The sequence below is a fragment of the Leucopleurus acutus genome (assembly GCF_964270905.1).
Source record: "Leucopleurus acutus genome assembly, chromosome: 5".
NCBI classification, from domain to species: domain Eukaryota; kingdom Metazoa; phylum Chordata; class Mammalia; order Artiodactyla; family Delphinidae; genus Leucopleurus; species Leucopleurus acutus.
This window is the reverse complement of record NC_139147.1, coordinates 429,049-452,260: the sequence shown is the minus strand read 5'-3', so window position 1 is coordinate 452,260 and position 23,212 is coordinate 429,049. Positions and strand designations below refer to the sequence as shown.

The following is a 23,212-nucleotide window of genomic DNA, read 5'->3' as shown; positions in this document are numbered from 1 at the left end:
GCCCCAGCCTCGCCTGGAACTCGCATGACCAGACGTGCTCTCAAGGGTGGCCGGCGAGGGCGCTCTCGGGGTGCAGGCGGGAGAAGCGCCCAAGGGCCCAGATGGGGAAGACGTTTCTGTAGCTCGTGTAGCTGATGGCACAGGACTTGTTGAAGACCCCAGCGATGTTGTCCTGAAAGGACACAGGGAATGAACACAACGTCTCCACCAGGTGGCTGGATAGCTCCCTGAACCGGGACCCTGGCTGGAGGGCTGGCCGGCTGACCTCAGCAGGCGGGGCCTACCACCACCCCAGCTCTCGGACCCCAGGCCCTGCAACAAACCCTCCAGCCCAGGCCACCAGCCCCTCGCAGCCCCACCAACCCCAGACTCATCCAAGGCGGGGCCAGCCTCACGTGACCTCATGACCCCATGCCCTTCCACACTTCCTTCTGAGTGAGGGGCTGTCAGGATCAGCCCAAGGGTGTCCTGGCCCGTGGGCTTCTCCCCCGCCAGCTCCTTCCCCGACGCCACCAGCCCTGCCGCCAAGCCAGTGCTTCAGCTGCAAACGGCCCAGGCCTTCAGGCCCCGCCACCATCACAGACCTGCTTCCAACACAGGCCACTCACCGGTGGTGTTTGTGACTCTCAAATCCCCAAGGTGAACCCCACCCGCGGCCCCATGAAGGACGTGGGGCCAGGTGCGCGCCCACTCGTACCTGGGGCCAGGTGCGCGCCCACTCGTACCTGGGGCCAGGTGCGCGCCCACTCATACCTGGGGCCAGCTGCACGCCCACCCGTACCTGGGGCCAGTCGCCGTTGGGCAGCTGCTTTCCAAGCAGGTAGCTGACTCCTCTCTCCAGGGCCACTACGTCAGGGTGCCTGCAGGGAGACGGGCACTGAACACTCCCACCACCACTCTGCACGAGCCCCCCTCCGGCTGCAGACAGACCTGAGTCCTCACCCTCACGCAGCCAAGCACAGGGACAAGGATGTGAAACGCTGCACGATGACAGAGAGACCCGAACTGCCAGACCCACCAGTAACAGTCAGCCCACCAGACACCCCGAGGAGCAGCAAACGCCACCGGGGCAGAGGCGAGCGGGCAGGAGGGCAGCCCACGCGTGGCCGGGCGAGCAGTCCCTGCCACGAGGGGCTGCTCTCCTGTCCACCCGGCCACTGGTCTTCAGGGCCCTCTGAGGGCCACCGAAGCCACATGTGCAAAGCTTGCTTGTCCCAGCCTGATGAGACACCAGAAGGCTCGATCGCTCAGGACAGAGCTCAGCCTGCCCGCTCCTGCCCACACTACCTGGCCTTCCTTTGAGGGGGCTTTAGGGAGATTTCCTAGGGGCCCCAAACCCAACAGGGCAGCACAGACTGGGACACCGTGTGCACGTCTGCGTGCACACGTCTGCGTGTGTGTGTTGTGCACACGTGCCTGAGCACGTGTGTGGCTTAGGGCCGGCTGCAGACATAGAGCAGGTGCTGCCACACCTCACGCTGCTGACGGCCCTGCTCCCCTGGCTGTTCCTGTCGGGGGGCCTCTTTGCAGGACCTGCCACCTCGCCCTGGGAGCCTGTTGAGGGGGCCCCGCAGGCCTCGCATCCTCCCACTGCTGCACTCGGAGCTCAGCTGCCGTGCCCGCCCAGGCTGCCGGCTCACCGCCCTTCCTTCGCCCAGCCCCGCGGCTCTGGGAGAGGCCTCGTCGCCCCCACCTGACGGCCATCAGCCCCATCAGGGCCCAGCACGTGTTGTGGATCTGGGACCGGGCGCTCTGCACGTAGCGCCGCTGCTCACAGGACTCGAAGTCCTCCCCCCAGCCTCCATCTGCCATCTGTCGGGACAGCAGGAAGTCGCAGGCCTGGGAGACCTCTGCACAGGCAGCCCTGCAGAGACCAGCAAGACAAGAGACACCATCATGCCGGGCAAAGTCCCTGCCCCCCTTCTTGCCCTGGCCAGGTCCCTCAGGGTCACAGAGAGGGATGCGTGGGCCCCCGCACTCAGGACCAGCCCACCGTGGGACGTGAAGGGGGACAGAGGCGCTGGCACCGCAGGGCTGTTGGAAGGTAAAGGGAGATGCCGTGCATCTGCAGATGGCCTCCTGGACGTGACCCACCAGCAAAGCAGCCCTCGGGGAGGTGTCTGGAGACAGCTGACCCGAGGCCTCCTCCCTTCTCTCAGCCAGTGTCCTGGCCTCGTGCCGCTCCAGCTCGTACTTGGGTGTGGGGCTTGGGTATGGGCGGGTTAGCTGGGGGAGGGCAGAGGGCCAGAGGCTTCCCTCCCCCACAAGAGCCCGGAGGCTGCGCAGAGCAGTGAGGCACAGTGGCTCATACATTTTCTGGTATCCTGATCTTAAAAACATTTAAGAACACCCCCAAAATCAAACAACAAAGGGAGAAACACCCCCAGCAGAGCGTCATGCTGAGAAGACCCCCATCCCGCCAAGGTGGGAATGTCCACACTCACCCGTCGTGGTAAGTGTGCCCCATGCAGGCGAAGGCTTCCAGCCCAAAGTAGGTGCCGTAGGTGAAGCACACCCCCCAGGAGCTGGAGGAAGAAGGGGACAGCGCCCAGCCCCTGAGTCCTCGTTCACAGCGGGCGCAGGGTCTCCCTCCAGCATGGGGGTGTACGGGGGGCTGCAGCTGTCTTCAGGAAAAGTATCCACAAGGCCTCAGCACTAAGACAGACCTACCCAACCTGGCCTCCGTGGGCGGCTCCATGTGCTGGATCCAAAGCCGGGTGAGAACAGATCCAAAGCCAGAGGAGGGGTAGAGCCACCAGGCCACCGCGCCCTTCCAACGCCCTCAGCCACGCTACCTTAGCAGCACGCTGAGCAGTCACCACCGGGGGAGGCTGGGCATTCAGAAAGGAGCAAGGCCCACCAGGAACATGTCCAGAAACCCCTGGGCAGCACAAGCACCCCACACGCATCTGCACCCACAGGCATCACTCACCCTTCCCAGGAGCCATCAGGCCTCTGCTTCTGCCGACAGAACTGCAGGCCCCGCTCGAGGGTCTCCCTGGAACACAGCAGGATGAACATGCCCAATGAACAGTCCAGCAAAACAGCAACTTACCTGCTACCCCCATTCCCCCCACTCTACGGCCTCAAAAGAACGAGCATGGTCTTCCTTAAAAATACGTAAAAACAAACAGTTCAGGGAGGAGATACAAGGTCGAAGAAGCAGCGATTACAGGCCACAGGAGGGGAACAAAGTGGCAGTGAAAAGAAGAAATTAAGGAGAGGAAAACCTCAGGGACGAACCCACATTAGAAGCAGCTACAAACAGGATCAATATCACCGAAAACAAGGTCAGTGACACAGGCTTGAGTAAATCACATAAACGAAAATTTTAAAATAAACAAAAAATGAGAGAGAAAATACATTCAGAGGACAAAGAAGGTCCATCACAGGTCTAACTGGTACTTCCAAAGAAGACCTGGTTCTCTGAAAGGACTAGAGGTGAAGGTATGAATACAGCCTTTAGCGTGATCCGCCCCCCTCACGCTCACTCGCCTCCAGGCACCCAGCCTGTGTCATCCCTCTCGAGCGGCAGCCCCTTGTCCTGTTTGTAGCCAGCTGATCCCTGCACAGCTGATGGTCGCTGCTTCCAGCTCCCACCTGGCTGGCAGACAGACTCACTGGCTCTACTGATCCCTCCCTTGCTGGTTCTCATGGAGCCGCCATACAGAAGCCCACGTGGCAGGAAACTAAGGGTGGCTCCAGCCAACGGTCATCAAGGAAATGGGGCCTGAGGCTGACAATCCGCAAGGGATGGAAACCTGCCAACAACCACGCACGCCTGGGGCAGACCCTCAGTCAATGCTCAGGTAAGGCCCACCCCTGGCCAGCATCCTGACTGCAACCCGGGGAAATCCCGAAGCAGAGGGCCCAGCTCAGCCATGCCTGGACTCCTGACCCACAGAAACTGCGAGGTGCTAAACGTGTGCTGTTTTCAGCCACCAACTCAGCAAGACATGTTAATACAAAGAATGGACGTACAAACAAACAACATTAGCAACAGAAAGAGCGGTATGCCTATAGCTTTAGTGGAAATTAAAAAGTAAAGAGAAGATAAGAAAAATTCATGCAATACATTTGAAAACTTAGACAATACGTAAAAACTACTCAGAAAATTAACGTATTGAAACTGCCTCAAGAATAAAGAGCCTGAATAGTCCTACAACTACTAAAGATATACGTAAAAAGCATAAACTTTGCCCAGAAAAAGAACTCCAAGTCTAGACATTTTTTAAGTGAATTCTACTAAATTATCAAGAACAATCATTCTAACCTTACACAAACTCTCCTAGGAAATAGAAAGAGGAAGGAACACTTTCCCTAGTTCATTTTGGGAACTCAGCATAAGCTTCTCAACAAACCAGACAAGAGGGATATGGTAAAAATTTCAGGCTGTTCATTAATGGGCACAGATGCAAAACTCTAAATTAAATATTGGGAAACTACATACAGTAGAGATATACCAATACTAAGTGAGGTGCATCCAGAAATGCAAAGGTGTTTTAACATTAGAAAAATCTACAATAATTATCTACAATATTAAAAGATAAAGGAGATAAATGTATAATCATCTCAATAGAGATAGAAAAATCATTTGCTAAAATACAACACCCATTCACAACAGAGAGAAAAAACAACTTAGCAAACTAGGAAGAGAAAAGAGCTTTGTTAACCTGAAAAGGGATAATTACCAAAAACCTACAGGAGATGTCATTCTTTTTTTTTTTTTCATCCACATCACACAGCTTGTGGGACCTTAGTTCCCTGACCAGGGACTGAACCCAGGCCCCCAGCAGTGGAAGTGCAGAGTCCTAACCACTGGACCACCAGGGAATTCCCAAATGTCATTCTTAATGGAGAAATATTAGAAACATTCCCCTTTAAAATCAGGAAATATGACAAAGATGGCACTATTACCACTTCTGCTAAGCAGAAAACTGAAGTCTTAGCCAGGGCAATGAGACAAGAAAATAAACTATAGGCCTATGGATTGAAAGGAAAAATATGTCATTTACAAGTGATATGACTGTCTACAGAGAAAACCCAAAAGAATCTACCAGCAATTAATTAGAATAAAAAGAGTTACCCAGATGGATTCGTTGGTGAATTCTACCAAACATCTAAGGAAGAAATTGTACCAACCCTACAATCTCTTCCAAAGAACAGAAACAGAGGGAATTTTGCCTAACTCATTCGATGAGGACAGCATACCAAAAACAGACAAAGACATTATGAGAAAGGAAAACTAGGGATAAATATCTCTCAGTAGCACAGATATAAAAAGTCCTCAATAAAATATTCGCAAATCAAATCCAACAATGTATAAGAAGAATTACATATCACAAACAAGTGGGATCTATCCCAGGTATGAAAGGCTGGTTGAACATTCAAAAATCAATTAATGCAATCTATCAAATCAACTTCTTTTCTAAAGAAGAAAAAGAAAATCACAGGATCATATCAATAGCTGTAGAAGCAATATTTGACAAAATCTAACACCTATTCATGATTTAAAAAAAAAAACTTTCAGCAAACTAGGAACAGAGGGGAAGTTCCTCAACTTGATAAAGAGCAGCCACAAGAAACCCACAGCTAACATCATACTTAATGGTGAGAAAAACTAGACGCTTTCCTGCTGAATCAGGAACAAGAATGTCTACCCTCACCACTTGTATTCAACTTCATACTGGAAGTCCTAGCTAATGCAATAAGATAAGACAAGGAAATAAAAGGTATACATATTGGGGAAGAAGAAATAAAACTGTCTTTGTTCACAGATTACATGGTTATCTATGTAGAAAATCCCAAAGAACCGACCAAAAAACTCCTGGAACTACTAAGCAATTACAGCAACGTTGCAGGATAGAAGGTTAATATACAAAAGACAACTGTTTTCCTACCAGCAATGAACAATTAGATTCTGAAATTAAAATCACAATACCAATTATGTTAGCACCAAAAAAAATTTTAAGTACTTAGGTATAAATCTAAAAATATATATATACAAGATCTATAAGAGGAAAACTATAAAATTATGATAAAAGAATCAAAAGATCTTCCCAACTTGATCTATATATGCAACACAATCTCAATCAAAATTTCAGCAAATCATTTCATAGATATCAACAGATTCCAAAGTTTTATGCAGAGGCAAAAGAAACAGAATAGAAAACACACTATTTAAGGGGAATAAAGTTGGAAAACTGACACTACCCGACTTCAAGACTTACTGTAAAGCTACGGTCATCAGGACTGTGTGGTATCAGTGAAATACACAGATAGATCAATGGAGAATAGAGAGCCCAGAAACAGACCCACACAAATACTGTCAAGTAACCATTGGCAAAGGAGCAAAGGCAATCCAATGGAGAAAGGAGAGTCTCTGACAAATGGTAATGGAACACCGAACAGCACATAAAACATAAATAAATCTAGATATAGACCTTACACCATTCACAAAAATTAACTCAGAATGAATCACAGATTTTTGTCTTTTCATGTAAAACACAAGACTATAAAACTCCTAGAACATAACATAGGAGAAACTCTAGGTGACCTTGGGTTTGGTGAAAACTTTTTAGATATAACACTCCAATCACAATCTATGAAAGAAAACACTGATAGGCTGTACTTCATTAAAATGAAAAACTCCGGCTCTGCAGAAGACATTGTCGACAGAATGAAAATGTAAGGAGCTCTTTTGCCCCTTTCCTGTTTGCCCATTTCTGTTGCCCTCAAACCTTACAGAAATGAGGTCACTAGGTGACATTTAACCTAACTCCTGACTCACGCTCTACTGAATGCACACCATGCCTTGCCTAACCTGTCGGTCCTTTCCCTAGACGAAAAGAAGTAGGAATTAAGAACCGAGCAGTTAAAGAGTGACTAGCTGTCTGCCCCCAGCAGCCCCCTTAGCAATCCTGCAGGCAGGCCGTGTGGGCAAGACAACATCTGAAGAAAGCTCATGAGGAGTCAGCCAGCCTGCACGCAAGGAGAGGACACAGAGCTTGACCTCCTGCCTTGATGGTTCACTGAGATTCTTTCCCCTTTTCCCCTTTAAAACCTGTCAGGGCTGAGCAGAATCTCTGGAGTTGATTCGGGGGACATGAACCCACCTTCTCCCCACATTGCCAGCCTTCTGATTAAAGCAACCTTTCCTTTCTTACAACACTTGCCTCTCAAGTATCGGCTTTTGAGCGGAGAGCAGCCAGACCTGAGCTTGCCACAGACTGAGAGAAAATCTTTGTAAAATACATAGCTGACAAAGGGTTGCTATTTAAAATATACAAGGTACTTCTAAAACTCAACAATAAGACAACAACCCAAATTTAAAATGTGCAAAAGATCTGAATACACACCTCACCAAAGATATACACATGGCAAATAGATACATGAAAAGATGTTCAGCATTATATGTCATTAGGAAGTCACAAATTAAAACAATGAGATATCACTACACACCTATCGGAATGGCCAAAACCCGGAACGCTGACAGCACCAAATGCTGGCGAGGCTGTGGAGCAACAGGAACCCTCATCACTGCTGGTGGGAACGCAGAATGGTGCAGCCGCTTTGGAAGACAGTTTGGTGGTTTCTTACAAAACTAATATACTCTTACCATATGAGCCAACCATATGCTCTTTGGTATTTACTAAAATGAGCTGAAAACATGTCCACACAAAAACCTGCACAGGAATAATTATAGCAGGTTTATTCATAATGCTAAAACTTGGAAGCAACCAAGATGTCCTTCAATAGGCAATGGATAAACAAACTGGTACATGAAGATATGAAGAAACTTTTACATGCATATTACTAAGTGAAAGAAGCCAGTCTGAAAAGGCTACAGACTGTATGATTCTAACCATATGACATACTGGAGTGGTTCCCAGGGGATGGGTGAGGGGGGAGGATGAATAGGCGGATCATGGAGGATTTTAAGAGCAGTGAAACTATTCTGCATGATAGAGTAATGATGGACACATGTTGTATACATGTGTCAAAACCCATGGAACGTACAACACAAAGAGTGAATCTGAACGTAAACTATGGACTTTGGATGATAATAATGTATCAATATTGGCTCATCAATTGTATTTAAAAAGTACCAAATTAATGCAAGATATTAATAACAGGGGAAATGGAGTGGGAGGGGGAGCGAAATGGCTGAACAGGAACTCCCTGTGCCATCTTTCTGTAAACCTAAAACTGCTCTATAAGACAAAGTGTATTAATTTTTTTAAGTTTAACAGATTGTCTAGCTATAAGATCAATATCAAAATCAACTGGAGAGGCTCCTGGATGGATGGCAGAGCCGGCAGCACCGGGAACCCCTCTCCCGCCTGGGCAAATACTGCACTGGCAGAATGTGCCCAATGTAACTGTTCTGGAAGTCTGCAGTCTGCCGAAGGCTTGCAATTTCCAGGGGAAGGTTTGGAGGGTTAAACTGCTCTCAGCTCTTAGCACAGGAACAGCTACCCATTCCCCACCCCAGGACCCAGGAGGCAGCTGTGCGTGTGTCCCTGGAGCATCTTGCAGGACCTAGGGTGGGCAAAAAGGACCCTGTCCTCCAAAAACTGGGAATCGGCTCTGAATGATGCTTCTGATCACAGAGGAGCAGGCAGAGAGGCAGGAGGCCACGGCTGTTGCACCTGCCCCCAACTGTTCCAGCCCCTGCCCTTCTGGCTGAAGTGACTTCCAGGGGATTTAAATGCTATTCACAGTAGCATTACTCACAATGGCTAAAATGTGGAAGCAACCTAAGTGTCGATCATAGATGAACAGATAAGCAAAATGTGGTTCATCCATACAATGGAATATTATTCGGCTTTTAAATGGAATGAAGTACTAATAATACCTGCTATAACGTGCATGAACCTTGAGGATATTACTCTCAGCGAAATAAGCCAGACACAAAAAGACAAATATTATATGATTCCACTTACACATGGTACTTAGAGTAGTCAAAATCACAGAGACAGAAAATAGAATAGTGGTTGCCAGGGGCTGGGAAGAGTGGGGAAATGGGAGTTATTGTCCAATGGGTATCCGTTTTACAAGATGAAAAGAGTTATGGGGATGGGTGGTGATGATGGTTGCACAACAATGTGAATGTGAATGTATTTAACACCACTGGATTGCACACTTAAAAATGGCTAAGATAGTAAATTTTATGTTACATGTATTTTAACACAAGAAAAAAAAATCAGTAGCATAAGAATCCATGAGTCCACACTAACAAATAAGCAAATAAGTAAACAGAGGCAAAGAAAAGTTTTTAATAGAACATCAACAAATACATATGAAAGGAATGACAATTTTGCAATCGTTATATGAACAACTGATGCAAGCAAGAATCATCATCAGGTGCTAAAACGAATGGGTAGAAGTATGATGAGAAACAGGATATTTACATAGTTTAAAATTGTCTCCCCGAGAGGGCAGACGGGAGAAGCAAGAAGAACAACAATCCTGCAGCCTGTGGAACAAAAACCACATACACAGAAAGACAGACAAGATGAAAAGGCAGAGGACTATGTACCAGAGGAAGGAACAAGATAAAACCCCAGAAAAACGACTAAATGAAGTGGAGATAGGCAACGTTCCAGAAAAAGAATTCAGAATAATGATAGTGAAGATGATCCAGGACCTCGGAAAAAGAATGGAGGCAAAGATCGAGAAGATGCAAGAAATGTTTAACAAAGACCTAGAAGAATTAAAGAACAAACAAACAGAGAGGAACAATACAATAACTGAAATGAAAATTACACTAGAAGGAATCAATAGCAGAATAACTGAGGCAGAAGAACGGATAAGTGACATGGAAGACAGAATGGTGGAATTCACTGCTGCAGAACAGAATAAAGAAAAAAGATGAAAAGAAATGAAGACAGCCTAAGAGACCTCTGGGACAACATTAAACGCAACAACATTCGCATTATAGGGGTCCCAGAAGGAGAAGAGAGAGAGAAAGGACCCGAGAAAATATCTGAAGACATTAGAGTCAGAAACTTCCCTAACATGGGAAAGGAAATAGCTACTCAAGTCCAGGAAGTGCAGAGAGTCCCATACAGTATAAACCCAAGGAGTAACATGCCGAGACACATAGTAATCAAATTGGCAGAAATTAAAGACAAAGAAAAATTATTGAAAGCAGCAAGGGAAAAACGACAAATAACATACAAGGGAACTCCCATAAGGTTAACAGCTGATTTCTCAGCAGAAACTCTACAAGCCAGAAGGGAGTGGCATGATATACTTAAAGTGAGGGAAGGAAAGAACCTACAACCAAGATTACTCTACCCGGCAAGGATCTCATTTAGATTCGATGGAGAAATCAGAAGCTTTACAGACAAGCAAAAGCTAAGAGAATTCAGCACCACCAAACAAGCTCTACAACAAATGCTAAAGAACTTCTCTAAGTGGGAAACACAAGAGAAGAAAAGGACCTACAAAAACAAACCCAAAACAGTTAAGAAAATGGTCACAGGAACATACATATCGATAATTACCTTAAACGTGAATGGATTAAATGCTCTAACCAAAAGACACAGGCTTGCTGAATGGATACAAAAACAAGACTCATCTATATGCTGTTTATAAGAGATGCACTTCAGACCTGGGGACACATACAGACTGAAAGTGAGGGGATGGAAAAAGATATTCCATGCAAATGGAAATTAAAAGAAAGCTGGAGTAGCAATACCCATGTCAGATAAAATAGACTTTAAAATAAAGAATGTTACAAGAGACAAGGGAGGACACTACATAATGATCAAAGAATCAATCCAAGAAGAAGATATAACAATTATAAATATATATGCACCCAACAAAGGAGCACCTCAATACATAAGGCAACTGCTAACAGCTATAAAAGAGGAAATCAACTGTAACACAATAATAGTGGGGGACTTTAACACCTCACTTAGACCAATGGACCGATCATCCAAAATGAAAATAAATAAGGAAACAGAAGCTTTAAATGACACAACAGACCAAACAGATTTAATTGATATTTATAGCACATGCCATCCAAAAACAGCAGATTACACTTTCTTCTCAAGCGCGCACGGAACATTCTCCAGGATAGGTCACATCTTGGGTCACAAATCAAGCCTCAGTATATTTAAGAAAATTGAAATCATATCAAGCATCTTTTCTGACCACAATGCTATGAGATTAGAAATGAATTACAGGGAAAAAATGTAAAAAACACAAACACACGGAGGCTAAACAATATGTTACTAAATAACCAAGAGATTACTGAAGAAATCAAACGGGAAATCAAAAAATACCTAGAGACAAATGACAATGAAAACACGACAATCCAAAAACTTTGGGATGCAGCAAAAGCAGTTCTAAGAGGGAATTTTATAGCTATACAAGCCTATCTCCAGAAACAAGAAAAATCTCAAATAAACTAACTAACCTTACACCTAAAGGAACTAGAGAAAGAAGAACAAACAAAACCCAAAGTTAGCAGAAGGAAAGAAATTGTAAAGATCAGAGCAGAAATAAATGAAATAGAAACAAAGAAAACAATAGCAAAGATCAATAAAACTAAAATCTGGTTCTTTAAGAAGATAAACAAAATTGATAAACCATTAGCCAGACTCATCAAGAAAAAGAGGGAGAGGACTCAAATCAATAAAATTAGAAATGAGAAAGGAGAAGTTACAACAGACACCGCAGAAATACAAAGCATCCTAAGAGACTACAAGCAACTCTATGCCAATAAAATGGACAAGCTGGAAGAAATGGACAAATTCTTAGAGAGGTATAACCTTCCAAGACTGAACCAGGAAGAAATAGAAAATATGAACAGACCAATTACAAGTGATGAAATTGAAACTGTGATTAAAAATCTTCCAACAAACAAATGTCCAGGACCAGATGGCTTCACAGGTGAATTCTATCAAACATTTAGAGAAGAGCTAACACCCATCCTTCTCAAACTCTTCCAAAAAACTGCAGAGGAAGGAACACTCTCAAACTCATTCTATGAGGCCGCCATCACCCTGATGCCAAAACCAGACAAAGATACTACAAAAAAAGAAAATTACAGACCAATATCACTGATGAATATAGATGCAAAAATCCTCAACAAAATACTAGTAAACAGAATCCAACAACACATTCAAAGGATCATACACCATGATCAAGTGGGATTTATCCCAGGGATGCAAGGATTCTTCAACATACGCAAATCAATCAGTGTGATACACCTTATTAACAAATTGAAGAATAAAAACCATATGATCATCTCAATAGATGCAGAAAAAGCTTTTGACAAAATTCAACACCCATTTATGATAAAAACTCTACAGGGGGCTTCCCTGGTGGCGCAGCGGTTGGGAGTCCACCTGCCAATGCAGGGGACGCGGGTTCGTGCCCGGGTTCGGGAAGATCCCACATGCCGCAGAGTGGCTGGGCCCGTGAGCCATGGCCGCTGAGCCTGTGCGTCCGGAGCCTGTGCTCCGCAACGGAAGAGGCCACAACAGTGAGAGCCCCGCATACCGAAAAAAAAAAAAGCTCTACAGAAAGTGCACATAGAGGAAACCTACCTCAACATAATAAAGGCCATATATGACAAACCCACAGTAAACATCATTCTCAATGGTGAAAAACTGAAAGCATTTCCTCTAAGATCAGGAACAAGACAAGGATGTCCACTCTCACCACTACTATTCAACATAGTTTTGGAAGTCCTAGCCACGGCAATCAGAGAAGAAAAAGAAATAAAAGGAATACAAATAGGAAAAGAAGTAAAACTGTCACTGTTTGCAGATGACATGATATTATACATAAAGAACCCTAGGGCTTCCCTGGTGGCGCAGTGGTTGAGAGTCCGCCTGCCGATGCAGGGGACACAGGTTCGTGCCTCGGTCCGGGAAGATCCCACATGTCATGGAGTGGCTGGGCCCGTGAGCCATGGCTGCTGAGCCTGCGCATCTGGAGCCCGTGCTCCGCAATGGGAGAGGCCACAACAGTGAGAGGCCCGCGTACCACAAAAAAAAAAAAAAAAAAAAAAAAAGAACCGTAAAAATGCCACCAGAAAACTACTAGAGCTAATCAATGAATTTGGTAAAGTTGCAGGATACAAAATTAATGCACAGACATCTCTTGCATTCCTATACACTAATGATGAAAAATCTGAAAGAGAAATTATGGAAACACTCCCATTTACCATTGCAACAAAAAGAATAAAATACCTAGGAATAAACCTACCTAGGGAGACAAAAAACCTGTATGCAGAACTGTAAGACACTGATGAAAGAAATTAAAGATGATACCAACAGATGGAGAGATATACCATGTTCTTGGATTGGAAGAATCAATATTGTGAAAATGACTATACTACCCAAAGCAATCTACAGATTCAATGCAATCCCTAACAAATTACCAATGGCATTTTTTATGGAACTAGAACAAAAAATCTTAAAATATGTATGGAGACACAAAAGACCTGGAATAGCCAAAGCAGTCTTGAGGGAAAAATTGGAGCGGGAGGAATCAGACTCCCTGACTTCAGACTATACCACAAAGCTACAGTCATCAAGACAATATGGTACTGGCACAAAAACAGAAACATAGATCAATGGAACAGGATAGAAAGCCCAGAGATAAACCCATGCACCTATGGTTAACTAATCTATGACAAGGAGGAAAGGATATACAATGGAGAAAAGACAGTCTCTTCAATAAGTGGTGCTGGGAAAACTGGACAGCTACATGTAAAAGAATGAAATTAGAACACTCCTTAACATCATACACAAAAATAAACTCAAAATGGATTAGAGACCTAAATGTAAGACCGGACACTATAAAACTCTTAGAGAAAAACATAGGAAGAACACTCTTTGACATAAATCACAGCACCTTTTTTAATCAACCTCCTAGAGTAATGGACATAAAAACAAAATAAACAAATGGGACCTAATGAAACTTAAAAGCTTTTGCACAGCAAAAGAAACCATAAACAAGACGAAAAGACAACCCTCAGAATGGAAGAAAATATTTGCAAATGAATCAACGGACAAAGGATTAATCTCCAAAATATATAAACAGCTCATGCAGCTCAATATTAAAGAAACAAACAACTCACTCCAAAAATGGGCAGAAGACCTAAATAGACATTTCTCTAAAGAAGATGTACAGATGGCCAAGAAGCACATGAAAAGCTGCTTAACATCACTAATTATTAGAGAAATGCAAATCAAAACTACAATGAGGTATCACCTCACACCAGTTAGAATGGGCATCATCAGAAAATCTACAAAAAACAAATGCTGGAGAGGGTGTGGAGAAAAGGGAACCCTCTTGCACTGTTGGTGGGATTGTAAACTGATACAGCCCCTATGGAGAACAGTATGGAGGTTCCTTAAAAAACTAAGAATTACCGTATGACCCAGCAATCCCACTACTGGTCGTATACCCAGAGAAAACCATAATTCAAAAAGACACATGCACCCCAATGTTCATTGCAGCACTATTTACAATAGCCAGGTCATGGAAGCAACCTAAATGCCCATCAACAGACGAATGGATAAAGAAGTTGTGGTACATATATACAATGGAATATTACTCAGCCATAAAAAGGAACGAAATTGGGTCATCTGTTGAGACGTGGATGGATCTAGAGACTGTCATACAGAGTGAAGTAAGTCAGAAGGAGAAAAACAAATATCGTATATTAACGCATGTATGTGGAACCTAGAAAAATGGTACAGATGAACCGGTTTGCAGGGCAGAAGTTGAGACACCGATGTAGAGAACAAAAGTATGGACATCAAGGGGGGAAAGCAGCAGCAGGGGTGGGGATGGTGGTGTGATGAATTGGGTGATTGGGATTGACATGTATACACTGATGTGTATAAAACTGAAGACTAATAAGAACCTGCTGTATAAAAAAGTAAATAAAATAAAATTTCAAAAATTAAAAAAAAAAAAACTTTCTTCCACAAAGAAAAAAATATTAACTTTACAGTGGGGAAAACAAGTGGCCATCTCCTTAATCAACGGTCAGTGTTGACACATGCTTCCTAATATGATGCACTGAGAAGCCCCATCACTTTTGTTACTTGCTCGACAAAAATGCTTAATTTTATAACCTGAATCTTGTCATGGGCAAACACAGAAAAACATACATTGAGGACATTCTACAAAATAACTTGCCATATTCTTCAAAAATGTCAGTCATCAAACACAAGGAAAGACTAAAGAACTGTTCCAGGTTAAAGAACTAATATATGACAACTAAATACAATGACCCTGGATTAGACCTTGAGGAAAAATGTTTCCATAAACCACACCACTGGTACAACTAGGACAATTGAAATAAGTTCCATAGATTAAATAATGGTATTATACCAATGTTAATATTGTGACTCATATTTACATAAGAGAATAACCTCATTAAAAAAAATACTAAAGGAAGCCACAACAATGAGAAGCCTGCACACTGCAATGAAGAGTAGCCCCCGCTCACCGCAACCAGAGAAAGCGCGCGCACAGCAACAAAGACCCAACACAGCCATAAATAAATAAATAAATTTATTTATTTTTAAAAAATACTAAACGTCTTCCCTGGTGGCGCAGTGGTTGACAGTCCACCTGCCGATGCAGGGGACGCGGGTTCGTGCCCCGGTCCGGGAAGATCCCACATGCCGCGGAGCGGCTGGGCCCGTGAGCCATGGCCGCTGAGCCTGCGTGTCCGGAGCCTGTGCTCCGCAACGGGAGAGGCCACAACGGTGAGAGGCCCGCGTACCGCAAAAAAAAAAAAAAAAAACGAAAGTATTTAGGGATTAAGGTAATCACATTTGCAATTTACTTTCAAATGGTTCAAGAAAAAACATATGGGAGGGAGTATGATGAAGGAAATACAGTAAAATGTTAAAAGTGGAATTAATTAGAGAAGCTTCACCTAAAGCTGGAGTCAAGACAGGCCTGTAAGGGAAATGCTCAGGCCCACCAGGCATCATCAATTACCCCAAACAGGAAAAAATGGCCCTCCACATCTCGGGCAGGAAGGTGTCTCTGCTTACTATCCCGCAGGAAGAAGAAAACTCTCTTTCCCACGACAGCCCAGCCAATCAGAGACAGCAGCAGCCCATCAATGGGAAAGCCTCCATACTCTGGATCCCCAACCCCTCCAACAGACTCTTTGGTTATCACAGCCCCTATAAAAGCAAGTTCCCTTTCTTATTCTCTGGATTTTCCTGTGATCTGTCACAGTTCGCATGTCCCGAATTGCAATTCCTCTGGCTATTCTGAATAAACTCACTTTTGCTGGTAAATTAACGGGCTATTATATTATAAAAGTTAACACTAGCAACTGAGCAATAGCTGGAAGAGGTAAACAGGAGTGCTTTTTCCCCCTTTTATAACTTTCCTATAATTTTGAAGTTAATGAAGAATTTCAAGTCAATCTAGTAAAATGGAATATCCCATATACGCATTACTAGAGTAACTGACGCCCTCAAACTATACCTAAAAACACTCCTAAATTAAAAAGCTTAATATGACAAGTTAATATATTTGTTTAAAAAATAAAAACTTATGTTCAAACTCTCTAGAGGTAAAAATAATAAAGTAATTGGGAGAAACTACCTGTAACATAAGATACAGAATTACTTATTGTGCTTAATAAACATGTAAGGCAAGAAGAAAAATCATCCCAGCAACAAAGTGGGAAAGGGTATGAATGGCAATTCATATGTGAAAGAAGAAACAGAAATGACCTATAAACGTCTGGAAAGAATATTTTAGCTCAGTAATCTCCAAAGAAATACAAATGAAGTAAATCCACCAGAAAACTATCATAATTTACCTTCCAAAGCAGGAGTTTTTACACAATAACAATAGTTATTCTGTGCTTATCACATGCCAATCTCCCAGTGCTTTCGTGTGGTATCTCAATCCTCCCAGTTCCGTGAGGCTGTACTATTGCCGCATGTGGCAGGGGGAACCTAGGCAGGGGGTGAAGTGACTAGACTAGGATCTCAAGCAGAGAAGGGGCAGGGGCAGGCGCATCCACCCAGACAGGCTGACTCCAAGCCCACGTGGCTCTAGGGAAGAATAATGGTCCTGAACAAAGACTTAACAAGAGGATACTGGCTCAGGTTAAAATGGGGAAAAGCTGTAAAACAGCAATGAAAATTCAGAAATAACCATCACAACCCATACTGGAGGAGAATGCCAAACGACAAGGGAAGTTATCAGCTGCTCTCAGGAACCTCACGGTAAACGGAGCCAGTTACGTGCAAGGTGCACCGTGGAGATCAAACAGTCAGAACACCCTCTTCTCAGGGGTGAGGAAGGGCAGCTGGCTTTCTTTCTGCTGCTTTTCTGTATCGTCCAAGTCTCCTTCAAAGAGCTTGTTTTACTTTTATTATAATAATTCTTAAAAAGATGTGTAAGGGCTTCCCTGGTGGCGCAGTGGTTGAGAGTCCGCCTGCCGATGCAGGGGACACGGGTTCGCGTCCCGGTCTGGGAGGATCCCACATGCCGCGGAGTGGCTGGGCCCGTGAGCCATGGCCGCTGAGCCTGCGTGTCCGGAGCCTGTGCTCCGCAATGGGAGAGGCCACAACAGTGAGAGGCCCGCGTACCGCAAAAAAAAAAAAAAAAAAAAGATGTGTAAGAAGGAAGGTCAATCCTGTGAGGGCATCTCTGAGGACAAGGTTGCCAAAGGAAAGGACCCCAGATCACAAGCACAGCACACAGCCAAGGGACCAGCCTGGCCTGGGTCACAAATGAAGACTAGACACAGTGCCCGCTTGTGCCCCCTTGTGGCTGCACAGCCTGCCAGACAGAGGGAAAGCAGCAAAAACATGACTGGATACTCCTCCAATTTTTTTGGAAATAAAGCAACATGCTCCTAAATAACTCATGGGCCAGAAAACTCACAATAGAAATAGAAAATGCTTTTAACTGAACGATACATCAAAACTTACTTATAAACTTAAGTGTACATTTAAAAAGAAAGCCTGAAAATCATTTATCTAAGCATCCATCAAAGAGAACTTTCTCCTCTGTGGGAAGATTTACTGCAACTTCTTATTTTTCAAACCGTGGTCGCAGACCATTGGTGAGTTATGATTAACATTTATTTAAATTGAAAATATACATATTATTTATACCTAGATAAAGGGATAGTACACATCTTTAATTTTAGCTATACCTTATAGATTTATTAATAGATTTATTTATTATCTGTATGTAAGCAATAGTTTCATAAAGTACAAAATAGGATGCACACATGCCATATACCGAAAATAAGAAATACGTGTCCATTTATTACACTGCTGTCTCAGTTAGTTGTACGGTTTTATACACAAAGGTATGGGCATGATGTACACTGCGTCTCTCACTAAGGAATGGCCCATGCTGGAAAACGGCCACTCTTACACGACGGCAAACTGAGCAACAGAAGCACCGCGCGGCCAGCTGGACAGGCCATTCCAACCACAGCCACCCTTTCTGCCCTGTACACACAGCGATGGCTCCTTAAGGCCAGGCTGCAACCTCTCTGATAGGCTCAGGCTCTGTTGCCTCGCCTTTTCAGATTGCAGCCAGGGAGCAATCTTATAACTACTTGCAAGCCTGGGAATTCTGGTGGCGTTTTCCCATACAGTTATAGCTCAGCGATCAGTTTAGAGGTTGTTCTCCATCCTTCAAATCTTTATTCTGCCTACTCAACGCAGAGCAACCCTCTTCAGCAGTGATGTGAGGATCCTGCAGCCCCTGCCTGTTCTATGTTTCCCAGTCCAGTAGAGCAACATTGGGATGAACCTGTAGACACCAGAGAATCTCATAATGTAATTTCCAGAAAGCATATCTTTTATTTTAACTGCATTATGTAGAAAGAATTTATATTCATTTAATGTCGTTCACAGGCAATTATGCTATCCTCTAAGAGTGAATGTGTAATTATTCTGTAACAACTTCCTTGCATCATTTTTTCTCTAGGTAAGCTTTATAAGTCTTTGAAATTGAGAAGATAACATTTGAACTAATAAAGTTGAAAAATCAGCATTTTTTTAAAAAAGAGGCTTTAAAAAAAAATACAGACGCTATAGAAGTTCCCTCGCCAAAGCTGATTCATGTAAGAGCTAAAGGTTGTTTGCAAACTTACTAGAAAATAGAGATCAAAGAAAATGACTGTATATGAAAAGTTGGATGCGTGTTTTCAGTAGAAGGTATGAGGGGGACTTCCCTGGTGGCACAGTGGCTAAGACTCCACGCTCCCAATGCAGGGGGCCCAGGTTCGATCCCTGGTCAGGGAACTAGATCCCACATGCATGCTGCAACTGGAAGTTTGCATGCCACAACTAAGGATCTTGCCTGCCACAACTAAGGACCCGGTGAGCTGCAACTAAGACCCAGTGCAACCAAATAAATATTAAAAAAAAAAAAAAAAGGTATGAGGAATAAGGATGCATTTTTGTTGAAAGGAAAAAAAGAAAGTAATTTTGTTGTAAGTAAAATGATTGTTCCAGAATAAGAAAGGAAAAAGGACAAAACTTGAATGGATATAAAAAGCTGTAGGTTTATAGAAAAGGAATCTGGAGAAAGGAATTTTATGTGTAGTCACGTTGACTAAGACTGGAATGGATTTATACAAGTTTTTAAAAAAGGAAGAATTTTAATATCAAAATTACACTGGTTCTGGGACTTCCCAGGTGGCTCACTCGTTAAGAATCCGCCTGCCAATGCAGAGGACACGGGTTCGAGCCCTGGTCGGGGAAGATCCCACGTGCCGCAGAGCAACTAAGCCCGTGCGCCACAACTACTGAGCCTGTGCTCTGGAGCCCGTGAGCCACAACTACTGAGTCCGTGTGCCACAACTACTGAAACCCAACGCCTAGAGCCTGTGATCCGCAACAAGAGAAGCCACCACAATGAGAAGTCCGTGCACCGCAACGAAGAGTAGCTCCTGCTCGTTCCAACTAGAGAAAGCCCACACGCAGCAAGAAAGACCCAACGCAACCAAATATAAATTAAAAAGCAAAAAAAATTACACTGGTACGAAATTAGAATTTGCTTTTCTCTGTTAAAAGGATAGTTTTCTTAGATTATTGGTCTGCTCTTAATAAGAAAGGGTAAACAAATGTTTTTCTTTACCTTTAATGTAATATGTCTAGAAAACTAAGATTCTATGATTTGTCTTTATTGGGTCTTTGATTACTTAAGAAAACTGAGTCTTCTCTATTAAAAGAGACAAGCTCTTTTACAACTATGTAACTTTTCGTATGTGTTAAATTTCATGGGAAGCATTTTCAAATAAGAAGTGATGCTGAACTTTTTTTAGGAAGTATTTATGTGGAAATTATTAATAAATATTCCAAGACTTCCCTGGTGGCACAGTGGTTAAGAATCCGCCTGCCAATGCAGGGGACACGGGTTCGAGCCCTGGTCTGGGAAGATCCCACATGCCGTGAAGCAACTGAGCCCGTGCGCCACAACTACTGAGCCTGCACTCTAGAGCCCATGAGCCACAACTACTGAGCCCACGTGCAACAACTACTGAAGCCCACGCGCCTAGAGCCCGTGCTCCACAACAAGAGAAGCCACCACAATGAGAAGCCTACACACTGCAATGAAGAGTAGCCCCTGCTCACCACAACTAGAGAAAGCCTGTGCACAGCAACAAAGACCTAACACAGCCATAAATAAATTTATTGAAAAATAAATAAAATAAATATTCCAGTAATCATATGAAATTCCCAAAAATCTGGTATGCCCTGATAAAATTCCAGCTCTTTTCATTTACAGTTATTATTTTACTCTGATGCTTTTGCAAAAATGTTCCTGCAAAAGTGCTTCATCTTCAAAGAGATTCATGGAAAAGACCCTCACAAGTACTCTAGAATGTAGGCTTCTGATAAGTGCTCATTCATTAGCGTTCTGTTTTCCAAAATTAAAGGACCCTTTTTCTCCTCTTTTAAGCTGTCTGCAACTTACAGCAATTTAGTAAACATTTATCTTTTTCTCCCTACCTGGTCCCTCAAGAATTCTGAAACTCCTATTAAATATTCTTATTTTTCATAACAATACATATTTGCAAAAGTTAAGTAAGAATCTGTTCTTGTAACAGGACACAACTGGACAAGTCCTTGGCTTGGCCTCTTAGCCTAAAGAGACTTTAAAGATCCAATATGAGATTCCTCATGAAAAGTTCCAACGAAACAGATTTTAAAGAGCCTATATGGTCAGTCGCTATTCCTGCTGCACTTATATAAATTATCAGGCCAAGTTTATTGAAACTAGACTCAGTTATCTTTGATAGAAATGGAGGTGATTATAGAGAGAAAAATTATGTTTCAATAATACACCTTTATGTACATCAGATTCTAGTACTATTAATTGCCTTTTAAATTTGTTTTCTAAGTGTAAACTGGACTGAATCCTGAATTCTTCTGACTTCCTCCAATATGTGTCTAGAACTCTTACAATTTTCTTCCACTCTTTTGATTTTTGAATCACTATGAAACTAAAACTGCCCTTTTTCCGAAGCCCTGCAAGCAAAAGCTGGACAACTTGATACAAACTTCAACAGCTCATGTGAGGACGATTCTCATGCCTGTTGCTGTGTGGCCACTCAGAAAGATCACCAGAGACATTCACACTGAAAACCAGGAAAATCTGTCTAATTGCCACACTTGTCCTCAGTGCATCTGAAGATGCTTAGAACCCAGCATCTAGAAATCGTCTCAACTAGCTGCTCTCCAAACTCAGAAACTGAATTTATAATTTCCTTGAATTATTTACCATTATTTTTCTTTTGTTTCCATAGCAATGCCTCTCATTGAATTACCTGATTGCGCAGATCATATAGAGGCCTAATTTATGTGGAAAGACATCTACGATGCTGCCTCCTGAAGTAAACACCCAAGGTGCATCTTGTCCTGAGGAACACTGAGGACATGTGATTGCTGACACAGCATGCGCGCCTCCGTAAACAACTGTTAAAGTTTTCGTAGGCTGACTTAGAAAGGTAATACCCGAATCTGATTATAGCCCATTTGATTTACTTAATTGATTAAATTTGGGCTCTGGGAAATTTTTCAATCTTGATTATTGTTCTTTTTATAGTCATCACATTAATTTCGCAACAGTTTTAAATGCCTACCAGCAGCCACTCACATACCAAATGGTATCCATCAGGATCAGACAACTGGATGAAATTTGCAATAACCACATGAATGATGAATGAGGGTGACTACATGGCCCTCCAACCTGTCAGTTCAACTAGTGAAAACAGCCAATACGTGACTCTTCAGCCTGACTACAACAACGGTGGAGAGAGAGAATAACACGACACTGGTTGGTGATACTCTCAGCCGGCTGAGACAATGACCAAAATGGGGAACTGTTAAAATCAAAAACAAACAGAGCCCAGCCTCGAAAATTCCCTGAGCAGACAAAACCAGTTTAATCATACAAACAAAGGCTAATTTAGCTTATTTTGCAAGACTAACTTGACCTGGGTCATTTCTTGTTTACACCTCTGGAAATCATAAAGAAACTTGAACTGCTTCCCAAGGTTGATACGAGGTAATCACTGAAAATTCTAATATTGTAACCAATCACTGTGAAGAATAAACAGTTACTGCCTTCTCACAATATAAGCGCTTTATAACAATATATACCCGAGCCTCATTCAATGCTTTGGTTTGTGCACTCTTGGTTTGCAAACTGTCTTTGTGGTGTGTGCGTGATAAATTTTTACTAATGATTCATTGGCTTTACTTTTAGCTATTTATGAACCTTTGACAAAATCCTAAACAAAATACTTATCAAATTGAATCCAACAATATATAAAAAGTAAAGCACGTGATGACCAAGCTGAATCTATACCAGGTTTACCAAGAGCCATGAAACAACAGAATCACACAAGGATGAAGGAAAATCTACAAGAACTGCACAGAGCCCCATAACACAGCAAGTCCACATCCACGTCCTCAAGAACTGGGAACCTCTGTGCCCCGAAACACAAGTCTGAGATTGTTCACAGCAGGATGATTCATAATAACCCCCTGAGAGGCCCTGAAGGATATACAACAAGCACAGGCATAAACAAAGCATGGCGTCTGCATTCGACAGTGGGGAGAGAGAGACGTGGGCTTCCGCGTTGGGATCACAGTGGGCAGAAGAGAACCAGGCGGGGAGCTTCTGGTAATGTGTTTGCCCGACGTGGTCACATGGGTGTGTC

At 43.4% G+C, this 23,212-nt stretch overlaps 1 protein-coding gene across 1 annotated transcript in view; it reads right to left on the bottom strand.

The window, feature by feature from the left end:
• LSS (lanosterol synthase) overlaps positions 1-23,212 on the bottom strand; it is a 42,513-nt gene that overhangs the window by 2,098 nt on the left and 17,203 nt on the right. Inside the window, exons 18-22 of the mRNA XM_082839939.1 lie at positions 2,933-2,998; positions 2,445-2,525; positions 1,694-1,864; positions 782-860; positions 25-172 (exon numbers count right to left, since the gene is read on the bottom strand). Coding sequence (XP_082696065.1) covers positions 41-172; positions 782-860; positions 1,694-1,864; positions 2,445-2,525; positions 2,933-2,998 — 529 coding nt within the window. The 3' untranslated portion in view covers positions 25-40. The remainder of the gene's footprint in view (positions 1-24; positions 173-781; positions 861-1,693; positions 1,865-2,444; positions 2,526-2,932; positions 2,999-23,212) is intronic.